Source organism: Rhyacophila brunnea, unplaced genomic scaffold, assembly GCF_057557595.1.
Source record: "Rhyacophila brunnea isolate RB1 unplaced genomic scaffold, BYU_Rbru_1.0 scaffold_17, whole genome shotgun sequence".
Taxonomy (NCBI): Eukaryota; Metazoa; Arthropoda; class Insecta; order Trichoptera; family Rhyacophilidae; genus Rhyacophila; species Rhyacophila brunnea.
Genome location: NW_028232827.1, coordinates 39,517,866 through 39,535,298, shown reverse-complemented (window position 1 = coordinate 39,535,298; position 17,433 = coordinate 39,517,866). Strand labels below are relative to the sequence as shown.

Genomic DNA, 17,433 nt, shown 5'->3' with positions numbered 1-17,433 from the left:
ATGAAATGATAAAGTTCTGCGGAAGTACGTGGCAGCGCAAAGCACAAGACCTAGAGAAGTGGAAGCAGCTTGAAGAGGCCTTCATCCAGCACTGGATAGATTCAGACTGATGATGATGATGACTATAATTTCGCAATATAAGAAGATTTGGAGAACTTGGGAAAAAAATGCTCGAAAAACGTAAAAAAATCCCTTGACTTTGAGTACAATGAAATTTCTTGAATTCTTCGGTAAGCTTATTTTTTTCTGAGAAACAAAAAACCTATACATTTTGAACACATGACAACGCGTACTATATTTTTTTTCCCCAAATACTATAATTTTGGAGGCTCTGTACTATAATTCGACTTTGAAAATATGGCAACACTGACTGGCAGCCTTGCTGTCAAAAAGTAAAGCTGCTTAGCTCTTAGCTGTCAGATACACAATTGTTAATAGTCACATGGACTTCGTATTATTTGTATTTTTATAAAATCTAAAAATGGCAGAAGAATTACGGTAAAGCTTGTCGTATTAGTAAAATGATAGTTTAAAATAATCTTATTAAATTTTTATTTCATGTCATGGCCACCAGTTATAAATAATTTCGCTATTATCTGGTTCTGTCATACTCCTAACTTTAGCCGATTCCTATTATACCTACTCTAATCTAATTTGAGATACATTTAACAAAACATGAAACGTACCGTGTTATCATAAAATTCATAAGTATAGTATACATTCTAGGTTATTTTATTCAAGGCAGTATACGCAACGCATAACCTATATAAAACATTAAAATTATGAATAGTCACTTAAAATAATAGGGTTTTCAAGACTGAGAATCAACAAGTAAAACGACAAACGATTATATGATATTATTATTATTACAGTGCATTATTGTTTTTGGCGGTAGTGTAGTCATTTCTTAATAGTTCTTTTAAAATTGCTTATACAAACAAGTATGCGCTCACAGTTTTTTCTCCCTTTTCTGCAATTCTGTTTTTTTAATAAAGTAGATAATGATAAATATAAATTTTTCAGTCTCAATCGGAAGTATGACTTGGATGGAGAGTATGTCGCCTCCGATTCGGAAGACGGATATTCATCTGGAGAAAAAAGATTGCTGACGAAGGCCCGAAACTTCAAGAACGACGAGTCCGGAAGCGAAGAAGAAGTCTACGGCTTCTCGGATTCCGAAGGAGAAGAGGCGGAGCGGGCTGACAGTGACATCGAAGGGCAAGAGGCTTCCGGAGATGACCTGCCCGATCCCAAAGCTTGGGGCCAAAAGAAGAAGTCCTTCTACTCCACCGATTACGTGGACGAAGACTACGGAGGGTTCGGAAAAGAGGAGCAGGCCGCCACTCTCGAAGAGAAGGAAGCTAGAATTTTACAAAACCGCCTCGCCGAACAGCTGGGTGACGAAGATTTCTCTTTGGAATTTTTCACCGATAAAAAAATCAGCGATGAAACGATCGAAAATGATCCAGAAGTCTTCATCAAAAGTGACCTCTCTCAATTGTCCAAGAGGCAGAAGCTCCAGCTTCTCCAAAAGGAATCGCCAGAATTTTTGGGCTTGGTCGACGACTACAAAATTAAACTTTCTCTGGCCAGAGACAGTCTGAGGCCCGTTTTGGAACTCGTCAAATCGGGACTGCTGCCCGAATGTGCTCCCGTGCATTTCATCCGAACCGCGTATGATATCATTTTGCATTACTGCACCAACATCAGTTTCTACATTTTGTTAAAATCGAAAAGAATCAGTATCCAGAATCATCCTGTCATAAAACGTCTCTATCAATACAGACAGATGTTAAACCAGATCGAGCCCATTTACGAAAGAGACATCAAACCTCAGGTTGAAAAAATACTCGACGCTGTGAAACAGAACGTCGGCTTCTCCGCCGTGTCGTGTGATAAACTCGACGAAGGGAAAACAAGGAAGCGGACAAGCGGTCCATCTTCTTCATCGAGTTCTAAGAAACTCAAACTTCTCGAAGATCTCAATCGTGACACTTTAAAAATATCTGACGGGGTCGATGTAGAAAACTCTGATGACTCACAGTCCGATGAAGATGTTCTCGAAGAAGAAGAAAAACCGAATGATGAAATGACCGTCGACAACGATGCGGTGAATGAAAATGCAGACGATCAAGGTGATTTAGAAAAGCGTGCCATCACATATCAGATGGCTAAGAACAAAGGACTCACGCCTCACCGTAAAAAAGAACAGAGAAATCCGAGAGTGAAACACCGCAACAAGTACAGAAAGGCCCAGATCAGGAGAAAGGGAGCCGTCAGAGAAGTGCGCACTGAAGTCACGCGCTACGCTGGAGAACTGTCGGGCATCAAGTCCAATGTGAAGAAAAGTATTAAAATTAGATAACTCCACAATTAAAACAAAAAGAATGTATTTTAAAAAGTTTAATAAATCACTTTTTGTTATTGACATATTATGTTACATTTTTACAAATATTCTGTATATTTATTTCACTGACATCTGAATGAGTTAATCCGGAGACGATTCACTTCTCTGGTTCAATTTTGCCACCTGAAAATAAAACAAAATATACATATGAGCCATACTTAGTAATTCAGTATTTTTAACTAAAGTGGCAGAGCGTACTTTTCTAAAGCCGCCTCTAGTAGATTCACATGTGGAGTAAGGGGCCACTTGGTAATCTATTTATTTGCGCTATATTATGTAACTACAGTTTATAATTTTATTATTCGAAAAAATTATATTCTGGGATAAAATATTATATGTATGTACCTACATTGTAAATTGTTGGGCAAATAAACAATCGGAAATAGAAATATTTGGACCAGATGTGGAACAATAAGAACTCATTATCATCGTAAAATTTGACAAATGACACATTATACGGACGGAATTGTAGGATTCGTCAACAACATTTTCTCATTTCAAACAAGGAATGAACTTTACACTTCGTTCCTATATCAATTTCGTTCAAGAATGCATTTATCTCTGTCATGGAAATGTGGTTTTGAACCAAATACAATGCGATTTCAACTAAAATTGTCATTTTCAATGTTTATTTCTAAAATTGGAGCCAATCCTATGGATATTGGACCGAAATAATTTATTTGTTATATGAAGTGCGATGAGAATGATGGTCACTAAAAAATCAACCCCACCCGCCGAGATCAACGCCCACGGTGGCCGAGCGGCTACGAATCGGAATTATAATGTCGCGGGTCCCGGGTTCGAATCCCGAGTCTGGCAAAAATTCACATGGTGTTGTACACCCAGAGTGGACCTAATGGGTTGAGCAAGTGACTAACATTCATTTCTCGTAAAACAAAAATCTGTTAAGAAACCTCTTCGTGGTGCGGCCCAGATCAACACAGGATTGTAGAGCCAGTAATAATCAAAAATCAACCTATGGTCTATTTGGTAATGACTGACGAACAGGAAAAGGAAAATGATGTGGGCGCCGCAAGGCGGCTGTGTCCAGCCAGCTGGGAATTGCTAAGATAAACCAACAGAGTATATAATCTGGTTACAATTTTAAGACTTTGTCTTTCCCTCCGGACACGACGCAAGATCCGTCGGGTGACCAGTCCACGGCGAAAACGGCATCCGCGTGCCCCGGCAGGTCCATCTCCAACTTCTTCGTCTTCATACTCCACACTGAAAGTAGAAACAAAATTTGTTGAACTTTTCCAAGGTGACCGAAAGGTGAATTCCTTCAGTAAGAATAAGAATGATTGAGTTACATACTAATAGAGGCACTGATTACAAAATGATGACATTTCCAGAGAGGTCGTTATTCAGATTCAGACCTTTTTAGTGTCCTTACTGATTCAGATTCAAGACATTTTTTTTTCAAATTATTTTTGCGATTTACAAAGTTATAGAAATTTCCGACAAAATTATAGTATTTTGGCATACTATGTATTATACAATACACTGACTATAAATAATATAATGACCAAAATTACAATTTGGTTGGCGACACTACGTAAATCAAATTTTTGCAACAAGAACCGCGTACCCCATCAAATCTTTCGGGGGTACGAGTAGAAACACTGATCTAAACGACTATGGGGACTGGGCGGGTACCTTTGAGGGTAGAGTCTGCGCTGCCGCTCATGAGAAGGCGAGAGTCGGCTGACCACGCCACCATGTAGACGGCTTGCACGTGCCCTCGCAGTGACGTCAAATACTTTCCCGATGAAGACTCCCACAACTTGATGGATTTGTCGAATGACGCTGATGCAATTATTCTAAAAAATATCACAAGATATTACAATACACTAAAATCATACATTGACCACTCTTGTCAGCGTGAAAACCTGTAAGATATAGGCAATGACATATTAAATGGACAACTCACTTCATACCCGGCGCGCACGAGAAATTGTGCATGAAAGTCATTCACAGATGTATAGGTAGATGTCACGTGACCATATGACGTATCCGTTTCCATTATGCGATACAAGCTTCGAGAATTTATAGTAATATAACCTTTATTGTAATGGCATATTAGTGTCATGACTCATTGCGTCAGATTCTCGGTTACTTACGACTTCTCGGAGATTAGACGCAAGTGAGCCCAGCGAATCACAGGCGACTGACTGTCCAATGGTTCCTGTCATTCAATTGCATTGAATAAACATTCATCAATACCTTAAAATGGCATTTTATAAATAATAAATAATACTAACACATGCAAAGTGATATCTCATCTTTCTTGGAGTGTTTAGTAGATTTTTTTACAATTTTTAACTAGGCACATTGGCATTTTGTAACACAATAATAACGGTGGAGTCGAAACCTGACAGTCAGAAATTTTGGATGGGCAGACCCAGCGGTGTCGCCAGACCGCTTGCAAGCAGAATGTTCATTTGAGCGTAGGATACCGATATTAAAATATGAATTTCGCCATCCGGCAGACCCGACACAAAGTGAGTGTCATTTTATTTTCTAGATGCTTCGTCCATATTAATGTCATTGGATATAGGTATGTAACTCAATAAAATTATTGTAGAGTTAGCACAACAACTTTGTGTGAAAACCATTATCATTATGATCGAGTTGTACATACCACATAAATATCAATCCAATTAATAAATAAAATATTAATACTATCGACTGAAGGTACTTGATGGAATTTGAATTTAAGTTTTGTAATAACCCATTTGAGTACTTAGTACAAAATTGGAACAACATTGGAATAGTACAAAACTTAAATCCATTACAATTTAATATTGCTATTTGGCCTCGATTATCTTACACGAAACAGAATCATGCATAGATGTCAAAAACTGTAAATGCATAAAACCCATACAAAATTAGCTACAAGTGTTGCCTATATGATAATGTGTACATCAATAAAGTAACAAACACGATTAGGGAAAATATACCACTCTTCGCGGAGACTGTAAATTTAGTTTAATAACAAATTTCAAGAAAAACTAAATTCACCTGGTGTCAGGAGAGAATTTAACGTCGTTAATAAGCTGCTGATGTCCGGTCATTCTGGCGAGTGGCTTTTTATCGGTCTCCGGTAGCCAAAGAAACAGAGTGAAGTCATCGGATCCCGAGACCAGTCGTTCGGCACTTTTCAGTGACGCCGCATCGTATCTTTCTTGAGCCAGCGCTTGCAGACTGCATTCTGTAAAATGAATCAAGTAAATAAACACATCAATCTGACAGCAGCCGATTCAAATTTTCAAGAAGGTGTCTTATGCTGAGCGGAGTGATGAAGACTCCATACTCCATTTTTTTTTTTTTTTTTTTTCGACCATGTCCGATCCTAATAGGATCATATGGGCCTCCACAGAGTAGGTTTGTATTAACAGATTTTGTTTTTTACGAGAAATGGATGTCAGCCACTTGCTCAACCTATTAGGTCCATACCCTGACTCACACACAAATTGAAAAACAATATGTGTACTTGCCAGACCCAGGATTCGAACCTGAGACCCACGGCGTGATAGTCCAACGCTCAAGCCGCGCGACCATACTAGGCTATTATTTGAAGTCTACATTTACAAAACCTTTTATGTCAATTAATACATTTTGTTTCAACTTCCAATACTGAATATATCGGTATTGTCTGATTTTTAATACCGCTATTTCGGTATTCGAAAATATTGGGATAGCGATATTGAAATCCATAATTACAAATGAAAATCAAAAACAAGTACCTAGATACCAAAAGTTCTGATTGCAAAAGCAGACGCCCACATATTATTATCCTGTGAATTTTTGTGATTATATTTAGCTGAACCTGGATGTAGTCCAGTCACAAGTCTTTTTAATAAAAATTGGACCCGACTGCAAATGGTTGACCGTAAAGATTGGAAGATGGAGGCTGATGAATGTTGATAGACATTGTATTGGTAGAACAATGCACGATTAGACTTTCTCTTTATTTATTTTCAAATTTTACTGATTGTGTGTTCATGTGCAACTTCATTTGTATAAAAAAAATTATAATTTCAGTTTCAAGTTGTTTTATCACAAAAGTGAATTTCAAAAATCACACTTTACCGAGGCGACCAGCATGAAGTTAGTATTGTGTAGTTTAGCATTATTTTGATTAATATATTGTCTTCCCATCATGAATTTTATTGACAGTTACGTCATTAAAGTGTTTAATTAACTTACTGTCAGCTAATGGCTTGAGGGTATCGGTGACGGGGTGGAACGGTCCCGTCCTCAGTGCAAAGTCTGTGCTCAGGGCTAAAGTGTTGACCCAGTGAGCGTGTCCTTCCAGAATTCTGCAAAGGACCCCGTCGTCGGCCCTCCATACTCTTATGGTCCTGTCTTGTGAGGAGGAGTAGATGAGATCGCGGCCGCCCCACTTGACGGCCGTCACGGCTTTGGTGTGGCCGGCCAGGGTTAACACGGTCTGACAGAGCACAGTGTCCCAGATGCGAACGTCCCCATCTTTCGATGAACTGGCTATCCTTCTGCAATCTGGATTCCTAAGAAGAAACATTTATGTCATTCCTTTTTTCAATATGGATCGAGGATATGAACCGGACAGGTTGAGTCTGTTAAGATGCTTTGTAAATATTTCCCAACCGTTGATCTGCAATATATTGTCTAATCAACCTTGATTTAACATATTATAACATCATTGAGCTCTTAAAACATCTGCTCTATACGCTCAAAAGTGAAGATAGAATTTTCGTAGCATATAGAACATTGAGGGTTTTACTGAACTATGACGGAATAACAATAATATTATAAAAAACTATTTTGATAAAATTGTCACACTGAAGGATTAACAGTTCAACTACAACTGTGTTCTCCTAACTTGCCAATTGGGAGGCAGTAACTGTGTTCAACCAAATCGCTTTGGATATTAATATTATATACCTCTTGCACGAGGCCGGTTAAGGTGGACGTTGTTTCATAAATTCTTAAAAGAGAATCTACTTAGCTCAATACTCCCAGATTCGTATCTCTCGGTTTTTTTTCATTTCTTGTTGAATTCATCTTGAATTTATAATTTTTAATGTTCGTTTCATGTAAATAAATTTGAATGAAATATTCATACTTGTGATAAGGTTCCCAGCTGAGTGAAGTTATCCACTGTTTATGTCCGATCAAATTCCGCCCGACCTGATTCCCTGTCTGCGGATCCCAGATGATGATGTGTCCCTGTTTGCAAGCCGAGGCCAGTCGCGTGCCGTCCGGCGACCAGCTTATGCACAGAACCCAGTTTTTGTGACCTGTGACCGTGTCAAATGTTACAGCAATATCCACAACAAAAAGTCAATGCAACAAGGGAAAATGAAAAATATTCTATTGAATTGATTCTATATAAACATACCACATTAATATGAGGTTCGATGGCTTTGATAGAGTCAGACTGTCAGAAGAGTACCAAGCGAGAGAAAGTGATGCAATATTGTTGATGTAAGTACAGTCCACGATAGCAACCGTAACAATAATCACATTAACCCTGCTTAGAAGAAATCAGACCTCTGCATGTTCAAGGTTAAATAGTTCCACCATTGTAGATTTTGTGATCATTTACTGAATTAAGATATGTCTAGTTTATACAAATGCAAAATATTTACTTTAAACTGCCAATCGTATTGAGATGACAGAATTGTGTTTGAAACAGCTGACTGTAACATCAAGGTTATGCTCCTCTCTTATAAAACTTATAAATATTTAGATTCTTCAACCTTCACATTTGCCTACTGTATGGACTTGTTTCTCTTTCTCAATAATACATTGGACAATTTATAGTCATCCCCACTGCATATCAGTGGGGAGGGGTGGAGGTAGGCTGTTAAGATTCGACATAAATAATGCAATTAAGAACACAATTTGCAGATGATGCTGGTTAGTTTATAAAATTCAACTAAACCATGCCTAAACCGAACCATAATAGTTTAAGTATCCGACCAAATATAATAATCTACACTTTTTCAGTCATACTTATTAATTTTCGTTGAATTTAAAATAAATATTACAGATGGTGTCGGTTAGTGTTTTTTAAATTCATTAAGCCCTGCCTAACAAAACCATAATCAATAAAAAAAATCTTTATCTATCTATTATGTATGGTTTAATGGTATGTATAATTTTAGATATTTTATAGATAAATGAATATTTTTTTTACTAATATCTACTATGGTTTGGATTAGGCAGGGTTTAATTTAATTTTAAAAACTAACGAACACTATCTACATATTGTAATCTCAGTTCAATGAAAACAAATACGTTTGACTGACAAAGTTTAGTATGCACTATTTATATCGGATCTCAAGAGCCTATCTCCACCCTTCGCTACCGCTGCAAATAGAAAACAAGCAAGACTAAAAACAAAAAGTATACCTTGACATGTGAAGAGCGGTGTTTGAGTATTTAAATCCCAAAATCGAACAGTGGTGTCCCCGGAGCCGCTGGCTAAATGTTTCCCGCACGGACTGAAATTGGCTGAGATGACTGCTTCAGCGTGACCCGGCAAAGAACTGGAAAGTTATCGCTCATCTTGAAACATAATATCCTTCTATGTCATATAAACAAGCTACCCAGAATTTAATTCAGTACGATAACCATTTACATGGCATGCACAGAGTTTTTCTTTCAATATCATGTCAAGACACTGACTGGCTGGATTTAATTGAGTCTGTTGGTTTACTGAAAGACTTATAACATGCATAATAAAATGCATTTGGCAGGGCCCATATTCACTCTTGAAAGCTAAACCATATCAAGAACAAATTAAAAAATATTTTTTTCGTTTAAACAATACTTTTCATGCTTTTTATCCATAATGGCCAAAGCGGTAACATATCGGATTACAATCACATAGTTCGGTTGCATCATCATGGTGTATGCGTATCCCAGTCGGGGCAAACTGTCGTACGCATTATGAAATCCATCATGACGATAAAAAGAAAGGGCGCAAGTACACAGCCTTGCTTGACTCCTGACGTACTTTCAAAGAGGTCAGAGGATGTTCCAGCTGCTCCCACGAGACACTCGGTATTTGTGTAGAGACTACTTATCACGGCGACCAATTTCCAAGGGACACCATAGCCTAGCAGAATTTTCCATAGAGATTCACGGTGAGGGCTGTCGAAGCAACAGGCGAGAGATATATTCAACTCTTGATACTGCTGCATTGGAGAGTTGAAATATTCTCCGAGTGGAAGATTGATGTGAGGAAATAAAAATGCTTAAAAATAAATGTAAATGCCACTTTAACATCATAATGGGAGACTTTTAACGCGTGCGTTGGATTTTACCACCGAGACGATGTAGTGGCCGGACAATTTGGCTATGGTCAACGATACGGCAGAGGAGACATGCTTGTGGAATTTGCTGAAAGTGGCAATTTCCACATCATGAACTCATTCTTCAGGATAAGGTCATCCCGTAAATGGACATGGAGAAGCAGGAGGGACCAGTTAGATCGACTACATCTTCACCGACAGGAAGGACATTTTTCAAGACTGTTTGGTACTTAATCGATTCAATACCGGCAGCGACTACCGTATGGTGAGGTGTAAGGTGCGATTCTATATCGCTCTCGAAAGATCCAAGTTGTTAAAGATGCCTAGAGCTATTATAATACACTTGAAAGACAAAGGTTGAATTTCAGAATGATCTGGAAGATAGACCTGTGTCTTTCCAGGCTGAAAATGATCTCCCCATCGAATGCAGAAAGTATCACCAGCATTATAATAGAGGCCACAAAAGCAACAAAAGCCCTGTCAGAGTCTGCACCCCCAAAAAAGCTTTCATCAAATACATTAAATCTAATGAAGCAGCAAAGGGAGACAAGGAGTCACATTCAACTTTCTATCGGCTCGGCTGGACAAATGCCATCATACAGTGGTACCCAAGGGGCACTAAACGCTCACAGGGACGCCCTAAAATTCGCTGGATAGACGAGCTCATAAAGTTAGGTGGACGTACGTGGCAGCAAAGAACTAAGGACCGAGAAGAGTGGAGAGAACTAGGAGAGGCCTTCATCTAGCAGTGAATCGACCCCGGCTGAAGAGAAAGAAGAGAAGAAAGAATGCTTGCAACTAGTTCTAATCTCACCTTGTACATCTTGTGACGGGTCGAACGCGAAAAACTGCTTGCTGCTGGTAAACTATCGTCACCACCTCCTCATAATTTAACTTGTTTACATCGAGACAACTTTCCAATGTCGAGACAATCTCATTTTCGTTTACAAAAAACAAGAATGGATTATTCTCTTCCTGTAATGATATAAATTGGAATGAATAACACATAACTCCTAATTGGACGCACACACACACCTGGTTTTGCGGCGATTGGACCGACTCCTCACACATTTAATGTTTTGCAAACAAAAATGAAAGAAATGATAAGAAAACAGTAATTTTAATCAAATATCTGATTTTAAAACGCGGAGGCTTTGTGCAGTAGAATCATAGAACTCTTAAGTCAGTTAGTTAGAAGTTAGAACATTCATCACTCTAATGAGTTAGACCAGGAAAAGTTTGTACGGTTTCAAGTGAACTATTATAACTGTTACTTCTCCCCAGCTTTTCATCATCTCTACTTAATACTTTTGAGGGGGAATATCATATTCACACCCTGTATCCGGAGTAGTCATTCCATATCGTTTTTGTGGTTGTGGTCTTTTGAAACCTAACACAACCCACTGAAATGGTTTTAGGTCTCTAAAGACCACAATATTAAATATCAATATGCATCGCGTGCTAGTTTTACTGTGTGTTGTAATTTACAACTAACCTGTTCCAAGAGTGTGTTGCAGATTAATTGCAACTGATCTCTGTTTATACTGACTGGCAAGTCTAAAGGATTTCCGATGTCTTCACCAGTATCCGATTGGAATCGAGCCTGTACAGTGAGAGGACTACTGATCAATGAATCATCCATTCTCAGTGAGATATTTTAACAACGGTTAACGAATCTGACTTTTGTGTTGACAATTTGACAGATGCCTTCGCTTTCACGTGTTCGTGTTTTGCTCAATTTACTTTTATTTGTTTTATGGCTACAAGTGTTGCTCTATAATTGATGATTCCTCAATTCATAAATATTTTCCTTCAATAATAGGTATACATAATAATTATTGTGTACCTAAATTTTATAGGTAAAGAAATGAGTCCATCATTCAGTAGGTACTTACAAAGACGGTACGGTTTGTACGATAGTCTTTAACTTTGTTTACATTTTAAAATCATTTACCTATTTCAGTCAAGAATATTAAATTAAAGTATTATTCGAATTTGACTTTGAAGTCCTTAGAGATAGGGTTTGCTCTTTCTTCTTCGCGTGAGGTTATATTCTACTAATTTATTTTCCTTTTTCCTGTCGTTGGTCATTCCTCCGTTTTTATTTACTGGTCATACCCGCGCGTCCATTTTTTTTGTATGGAGTTTGGCATCCCTTTGTCTTCATTAAGGATTTGACTTTCTTATTGTTTACATGTTACGTCTGACAGTTCATTCTAACTATCAAAAAAAATATCTTGGACGAACGTTAAGTGAAGGCTAAGTGATCAGTGATTATGGCGCAACATCTGAATGACCGTGAGGAGAATATGGCATAAGCAATTGACACCAGACGGCGAGGCAGAACTGCTACAGGAGGAAAAGTTCAACGTACGAGCGTCGATTAAGATGCTGATGTTTGAGGTATCCTCGTTACGTACCTTATTTCAGCAGGGGGACCGGCAAAGAGTGGCACAACGCCCAAAAAACAATTCTTGGCGGCCCCTACGGTCGTAGAGTTAGGTCTAAATGACAAGTTGCGTCGGTGCGACCACTCGTCATCAACTAACCATCTGACGAAGAGGACCATCGCGGCCCTCCAGAATGCGATGTTTTCCCAACGGGACAGCTTCTGAAAAGGTATGCAAGAGTTAGTGGATTGGGCAACCAATCCTCAAAACATCATAACAGCGATGAGCCTGTACCAAAAAATCGAAGAGGGTTTTGGGGACAACGCATAAATAAAATTTGCGAGAACATGACTCAGATCCTTACCGGAAGGATACCTTCACTCGGAAGGCACTATCAAGGATTTCTCCGAGCTGAGAGTCCCGGAAAGCCCTCGAACTCACATTATGGCCGGAGTACTCCCAAGGGGCGACGTCCTGTGGGAAGGGAGTTCTCCATCGGAGGTACGGGCTCCACCAGGGATCCGTACTCTAAGCGAAACTTGGGCCTACGACGAGACTTCACATGGAGGTTCGTCATTGCCGATGTTAATAAGCCCATAATTGAAATTGATTTTTTAATCCATTTTGGATTGTTAGTCGACGCCAAGAATAGACGTCTGTTAGACCAAACCACTCATCTCACCACTTCCGGAAACCGCAGTACGGGAGAGGTCCTGTCGATCAAAACCGTTTCAGGCAGGTCTGCGTATCATGACCTGTTGCAACAGTTTCCAGATATCACGCGTCCCGATGGCACAAACAAAACGCCGCATCACACAACGAAACATCATATCAATACAACACCGGGACCACCAGTGGCTGCGCGCCCAAGGCGACTCGCTCCGGACAAACTACAGATTGCGAAGAGGGAGTTTCAAGATATGATGAGACTTGGGATCGCTCGACCATCAGGTAGCAGTTGGGCATCGCCGTTACACCTGGTCGCCAAATCGAACGAACAATGGTGTCCATGCGGTGACGCCAGATCCATACCAGATCGGTATCCGGTCCGTCACATCCAAGATTTTGCCCATGCTCTCCGCGGGAGGAAGATATTCTCCACCATCGACCTGGTCCGAGCATACAATCAAACCCAGTCGCCGAAGAAGACATACCGAAGACTGCCATTACGACACCTTTTGGCCTCTTCGAGTTTCCATGTATGTCGTTTGGTCTCCGTAACGCGGCGCAAACCTTCCAAAGATTCATCGACGAAGTACCACAAGGCATGGACTTCTGCTATGCCTACATCGATGACATCTTGATCGCTTCAAGCTCAGAAGAGGAACACCTCCAACACCTGCAAACGCTCTTTACACGTTTGCAGGAGTACGGAGTCGTGGTAAACTCGAGGAAATGCGACTTCGGCAACTCAACGGTCAAGTTCCTCGAATACCTCGTATCTTCAGATGGCATCTATCCACTACCCGGCAAGGTAGAATCCATTCGGGAGTACACCCGCCCAGAGAATATCAAGGGCCTACGCCGGTTTTTGGGTATTTTGAACTTCTATAGAAGGTTCATATCCAATGATGCAGGTACTCAAGCACCTCTGCACACACTTATCCAGGGCAACATGAAAAGCAAGCAGCCTATTCCATGGACTCCCGAGACTATCAGAGTATTTGAAGCATGCAAGAAAAGTTTGGCTGACGCAACACTGCTAGCTCATCCGAAAAATGATGCACCGCTAGCTATCAACAGTGGCGCCTCAGACACCGCTGTTGGCGCAGCACTCCACCAATTGGTCGACGATCAATGGGAACCACTTGCGTTTTTCTCCAAGAAACTCAGCCCAGCCGAGCAGAAGTATGGAGCTTACGACCGTGAACTTCTAGCGATCTACATGGCAGTCAAGTATTTCCGACACATGGTAGAAGCCCGATCATTCGTCATATACACGGACCACAAGCCCATCACTTTTGCTTTCAGGCAGAAAGCCGAGAAGTGTTCTCCACGACAGTTTCGGCATTTAGAGTTCATCGGACAATTTCCCACCAACATCCGTCACATCTCTGGCAAGAACAACAATGTTGCTGACGCTCTTTCTAGAGTGGAAGCGATTGCCGAAAATCCACTCGATTACGCAAGCCTGGCGGCTGATCAACAAAAAGATGAAGAGCTGAAGATATTCCTACGCGACGGATCCTCCTTACAACTGAAACAGGTGCAGATTCCGGAAGTTAACGTAGCTACCTATCTTTTGTGACGTGTCTACTGCATACGCAAGACCCTTCATCACCAAGCCGTTCCGTGAAGCTGCATTCAACGCAATACACAGACTTTCACATCCTGGCATTACCGCGACCACAAAACTCGCAACACAGCGTTTCGTGTGGCCTTCTATCGAAAAGGACTGCAAGCGATGGGCTCGCAGTTGCATTCAATGTCAGAAAAATAAAGTACACGCCATGTCTCAGCACCATTAGGCGCGTTTTTGCCACCGTCAACTCGATTTGAGCACGTCCACATCGACATTGTCATCCTACCACCGTCGGAGGGATATCGATACTGTTTAACATGTGTAGACCACTTTATTAGATGGCCAGAAGCCTTCCCGTTGAAATACCAAGAAGCAGAAACTGTGGCACGAGCATTTTACTCCGGATGGATCACGCGGTTTGGAACTCCAGTCCGAATCACCATGAACCAAGGAAGACAGTTTGAGGGACAGCTGTTCAGACAACTAAATCATCTGGCAGGTTCAACTCACATTCACACCACCACAGCGCTCGAAATGGAAAAATTTACGAACCGAAGCGGTCGACAGTTTTCTGAAGATATTCACATAGTTATCAAATTATATGTGTTTTTTATAAAAAAATAAGTGTATTAAATTTTCTATTATATGGCCTATCTAGCTCATTCAGTCAAATTATTTTTTCCACGAGATGGAGCGATAATTTTACCGATTTCACGAACAGGAACGGCGCTCCGGTGCGCTCCGGTCCGTTTTGAGCCCTGCACCACCGCTTACCATCCCGCAGCAAATGGCATGGTTGAGAGATTACATCGTCAAATGAAAGCAGCCATCAAATGCCATCAAAACACGCGTTGGACAGAGACACTACTTACAGTCTTGATGGAAATCAGGGCAGCTTGGCGAGAAGATCTCAAAACTACCTCAGCCGCGCTGGTCTATGGCAAACCTATACGGTTACCGGGCGAATTCTTAGGGTCAAAGCAACCCAACGACTGCAAACCAGCCAATTTCGTCAAATATCTCCGACAACATTTTTATGAGTTGCAATCCGCCAAAACAACGCACCACGGCGGGAAGCACTCATTCATGTTCAAGGATTTGGATAAGACCTCGCATGTGCTACTCCGAGATGACACGGTCAAAGGACCTTTGCAGTCGCCATATACTGGCCCACACAAAGTTATCAGCCGGAATACCCGGACCTACCTTATTCAAGTTCGAGGCAAGGACACGACAGTCACCGTAGACCGCCTCAAACCTGCATGCATAATGGCAGAGGAGGATGACAACTCATCAAATGAGAAACCGGCACTGAACGGTCCAACACCAGAAAACAACAGCCAGCACGATTACGTCACACGTACAGGCAGACGTGTACGCTTTCCCTACCGTCTAGACTGCTGAAAACCACACCAAAATTTCATATTCAAAAGTGCTACGAAATATTAATAATACAAGACAGTGTTTTAATTAAATAATATTTTTAATTTTTATTATTATTTTGTTTTCACTAAGCTCTTAACAATTGTAATTAATTTAAGCCATCATTAATCTGTAATCATATTACAATAGAACGTAATTACTTTGTAATTACTGCTAGGCGAGTTATATGGCGATATTACATATTATTACAAATCGAATTAATAGGCATTTCCATGTAGGTATCAAGTCATAGCTAACTTTGTAAATCAATGACCGCGACAATAATCTTTGTATATCTGTTCTCACTTAGTTAATAGCCTAATTATTACATAATTATAAGATGATAAAATAATAATCAGTACGTCATGATTGATAAAAAGAGAATTATTCGATTGTAAGTTTTCGACCGAAGCACATCGCTCTGTGCTGTGATTCACATTATTGTTACAATTGTACACCTGTACCTATGCAATTTAAATAAACTCACACCCTTCATAAACACGACAACGATTTCTCATCTCTCCTCGTCACAATTCCATTGGCCCTCACACCGATGAACCCCTACAAATATTAAAAGATCCTGTCTGAACCCAAGCCAACAATGAGGGTCCCTAGACATCACGTAGGACACACACAACAAGCGGAGGTTTCTGTCGCCCGAGAAGTGTGTAGCACTCCGCCACCATCTGCTAATTCAGGTACAAAAAGGCAGTTGGTCCCTCAGACAGGCACATATCCAATCCCTTCTGGGGCGGCTCAACTTCACATCCTACCTCTACGAGGAAGGTTGTATTGCCGACGGCTACAACGCTCCAGTCATCAATATGGCCGAGGTCCCATCCTCGCTAATTGATGACAATCCCACCACAGGCCCAACGGTACATCATGTGGTGGCCCTAGGCGATAGGATCTTCAGATTTGACACAACGCAGGTACAAAAAGGCAGTTGGTCCCTCAGGCAGGCACATGTTCAATCCCTTTTGGGGCGACTTAACTTTGCATCCTACCTCCACGAGGAAGGTTGCATTGCCGACGGCTACAAAGCTCCAGTCATCAATATTGTCGAGGTCCCATTCTCGCCAATAGACGACAATCCCACCACAGGCCTAACAGGACATCATGTGGTGGCTCCAGGTGATAGGCTCCTCAGAGTTGACACACATCAATCACTTCCTGATGACAGACGCAGCTGACACAGGCTAGGGAGCCCAACTGAATGAACACCACCTATCAGGTACGTGGGAACAAGACCGCTTTATTCCGATTTATTCGCAAGCGAAACAGCACATGTCATTACAACGTATACGTTACAGACAGTGGTGCGCTGTTTCACGACGCCTTCAGCCGAGTGTAGGACTTCAGACTGGCGTGGATATATTCCCCCACCAAACATGCTTTCACGCGTCCTAGCGCACCTGAACTTAGCAAAAGGGAAGTACTTACTAGTGGCACCGAGCTGGAAACAATGCTTTTGGGGAGTGGACTTACGAAAAAGGGCGATAGTACCTCCTTATATTGTATAAGGCATTGGCCTCACCTACATACGACACTAGTAGGTATGGAGACCAACCGTCCACCTCCAAGGACCCAGGACCTGTCCCTTTAACTATGGATAATTTCGGGTGGGGTGGAAATAACATCAAATTGAATGGTGGAAGAAAGGGC

At 40.8% G+C, this 17,433-nt stretch overlaps 3 protein-coding genes across 3 annotated transcripts; 2 read left to right on the top strand and 1 right to left on the bottom strand.

Moving 5' to 3' along the window:
• Window positions 1–368: 368 nt before the first annotated feature.
• Sas10 (UTP3 small subunit processome component Sas10) lies at window positions 369–2,428 on the top strand. The gene is made up of 2 exons (XM_085944962.1): window positions 369–498; window positions 1,024–2,428. The coding sequence occupies exons 1-2, from the start codon at window positions 482–484 to the stop codon at window positions 2,363–2,365; spliced, it is 1,359 nt and encodes a 452-aa protein (XP_085801088.1). The 5' UTR covers window positions 369–481; the 3' UTR covers window positions 2,366–2,428.
• On the bottom strand, window positions 2,376–11,435 carry Nle (notchless protein homolog 1). Its single transcript, XM_085944961.1, has 9 exons — window positions 11,210–11,435; window positions 10,529–10,689; window positions 8,810–8,946; window positions 7,518–7,692; window positions 6,620–6,939; window positions 5,432–5,621; window positions 4,067–4,230; window positions 3,508–3,634; window positions 2,376–2,530 (listed from the first exon to the last, which is right to left on the bottom strand). Exons 1-9 carry the CDS (start codon window positions 11,354–11,356, stop codon window positions 2,518–2,520), a joined length of 1,434 nt encoding a protein of 477 aa, XP_085801087.1. The 5' UTR covers window positions 11,357–11,435; the 3' UTR covers window positions 2,376–2,517.
• A 3,790-nt stretch (window positions 11,436–15,225) lies between these two features.
• LOC147074066 (uncharacterized) lies at window positions 15,226–15,750 on the top strand. Its single transcript, XM_085944227.1, has one exon. The coding sequence runs from the start codon at window positions 15,226–15,228 to the stop codon at window positions 15,748–15,750; it is 525 nt and encodes a 174-aa protein (XP_085800353.1).
• The last annotated feature ends 1,683 nt before the right edge of the window (window positions 15,751–17,433 follow it).

Excerpts from the sequence above, each read along its gene's own strand:
- Nle (XM_085944961.1), bottom strand. The coding sequence starts at position 11,356 with ATGGATGATTCATTGATCAGTAGTCCTCTCACTGTACAGGCTCGATTC. Across the intron at positions 10,690-11,209 it reads GCAACACACTCTTGGAACAG|GAAGAGAATAATCCATTCTT; the intron begins GTTAGTTGTAAA and ends ATATCATTACAG. Across the intron at positions 5,622-6,619 it reads CCTCAAGCCATTAGCTGACA|AATGCAGTCTGCAAGCGCTG; the intron begins GTAAGTTAATTA and ends TTCATTTTACAG.
- LOC147074066 (XM_085944227.1), top strand. The coding sequence starts at position 15,226 with ATGGAAATCAGGGCAGCTTGGCGAGAAGATCTCAAAACTACCTCAGCC.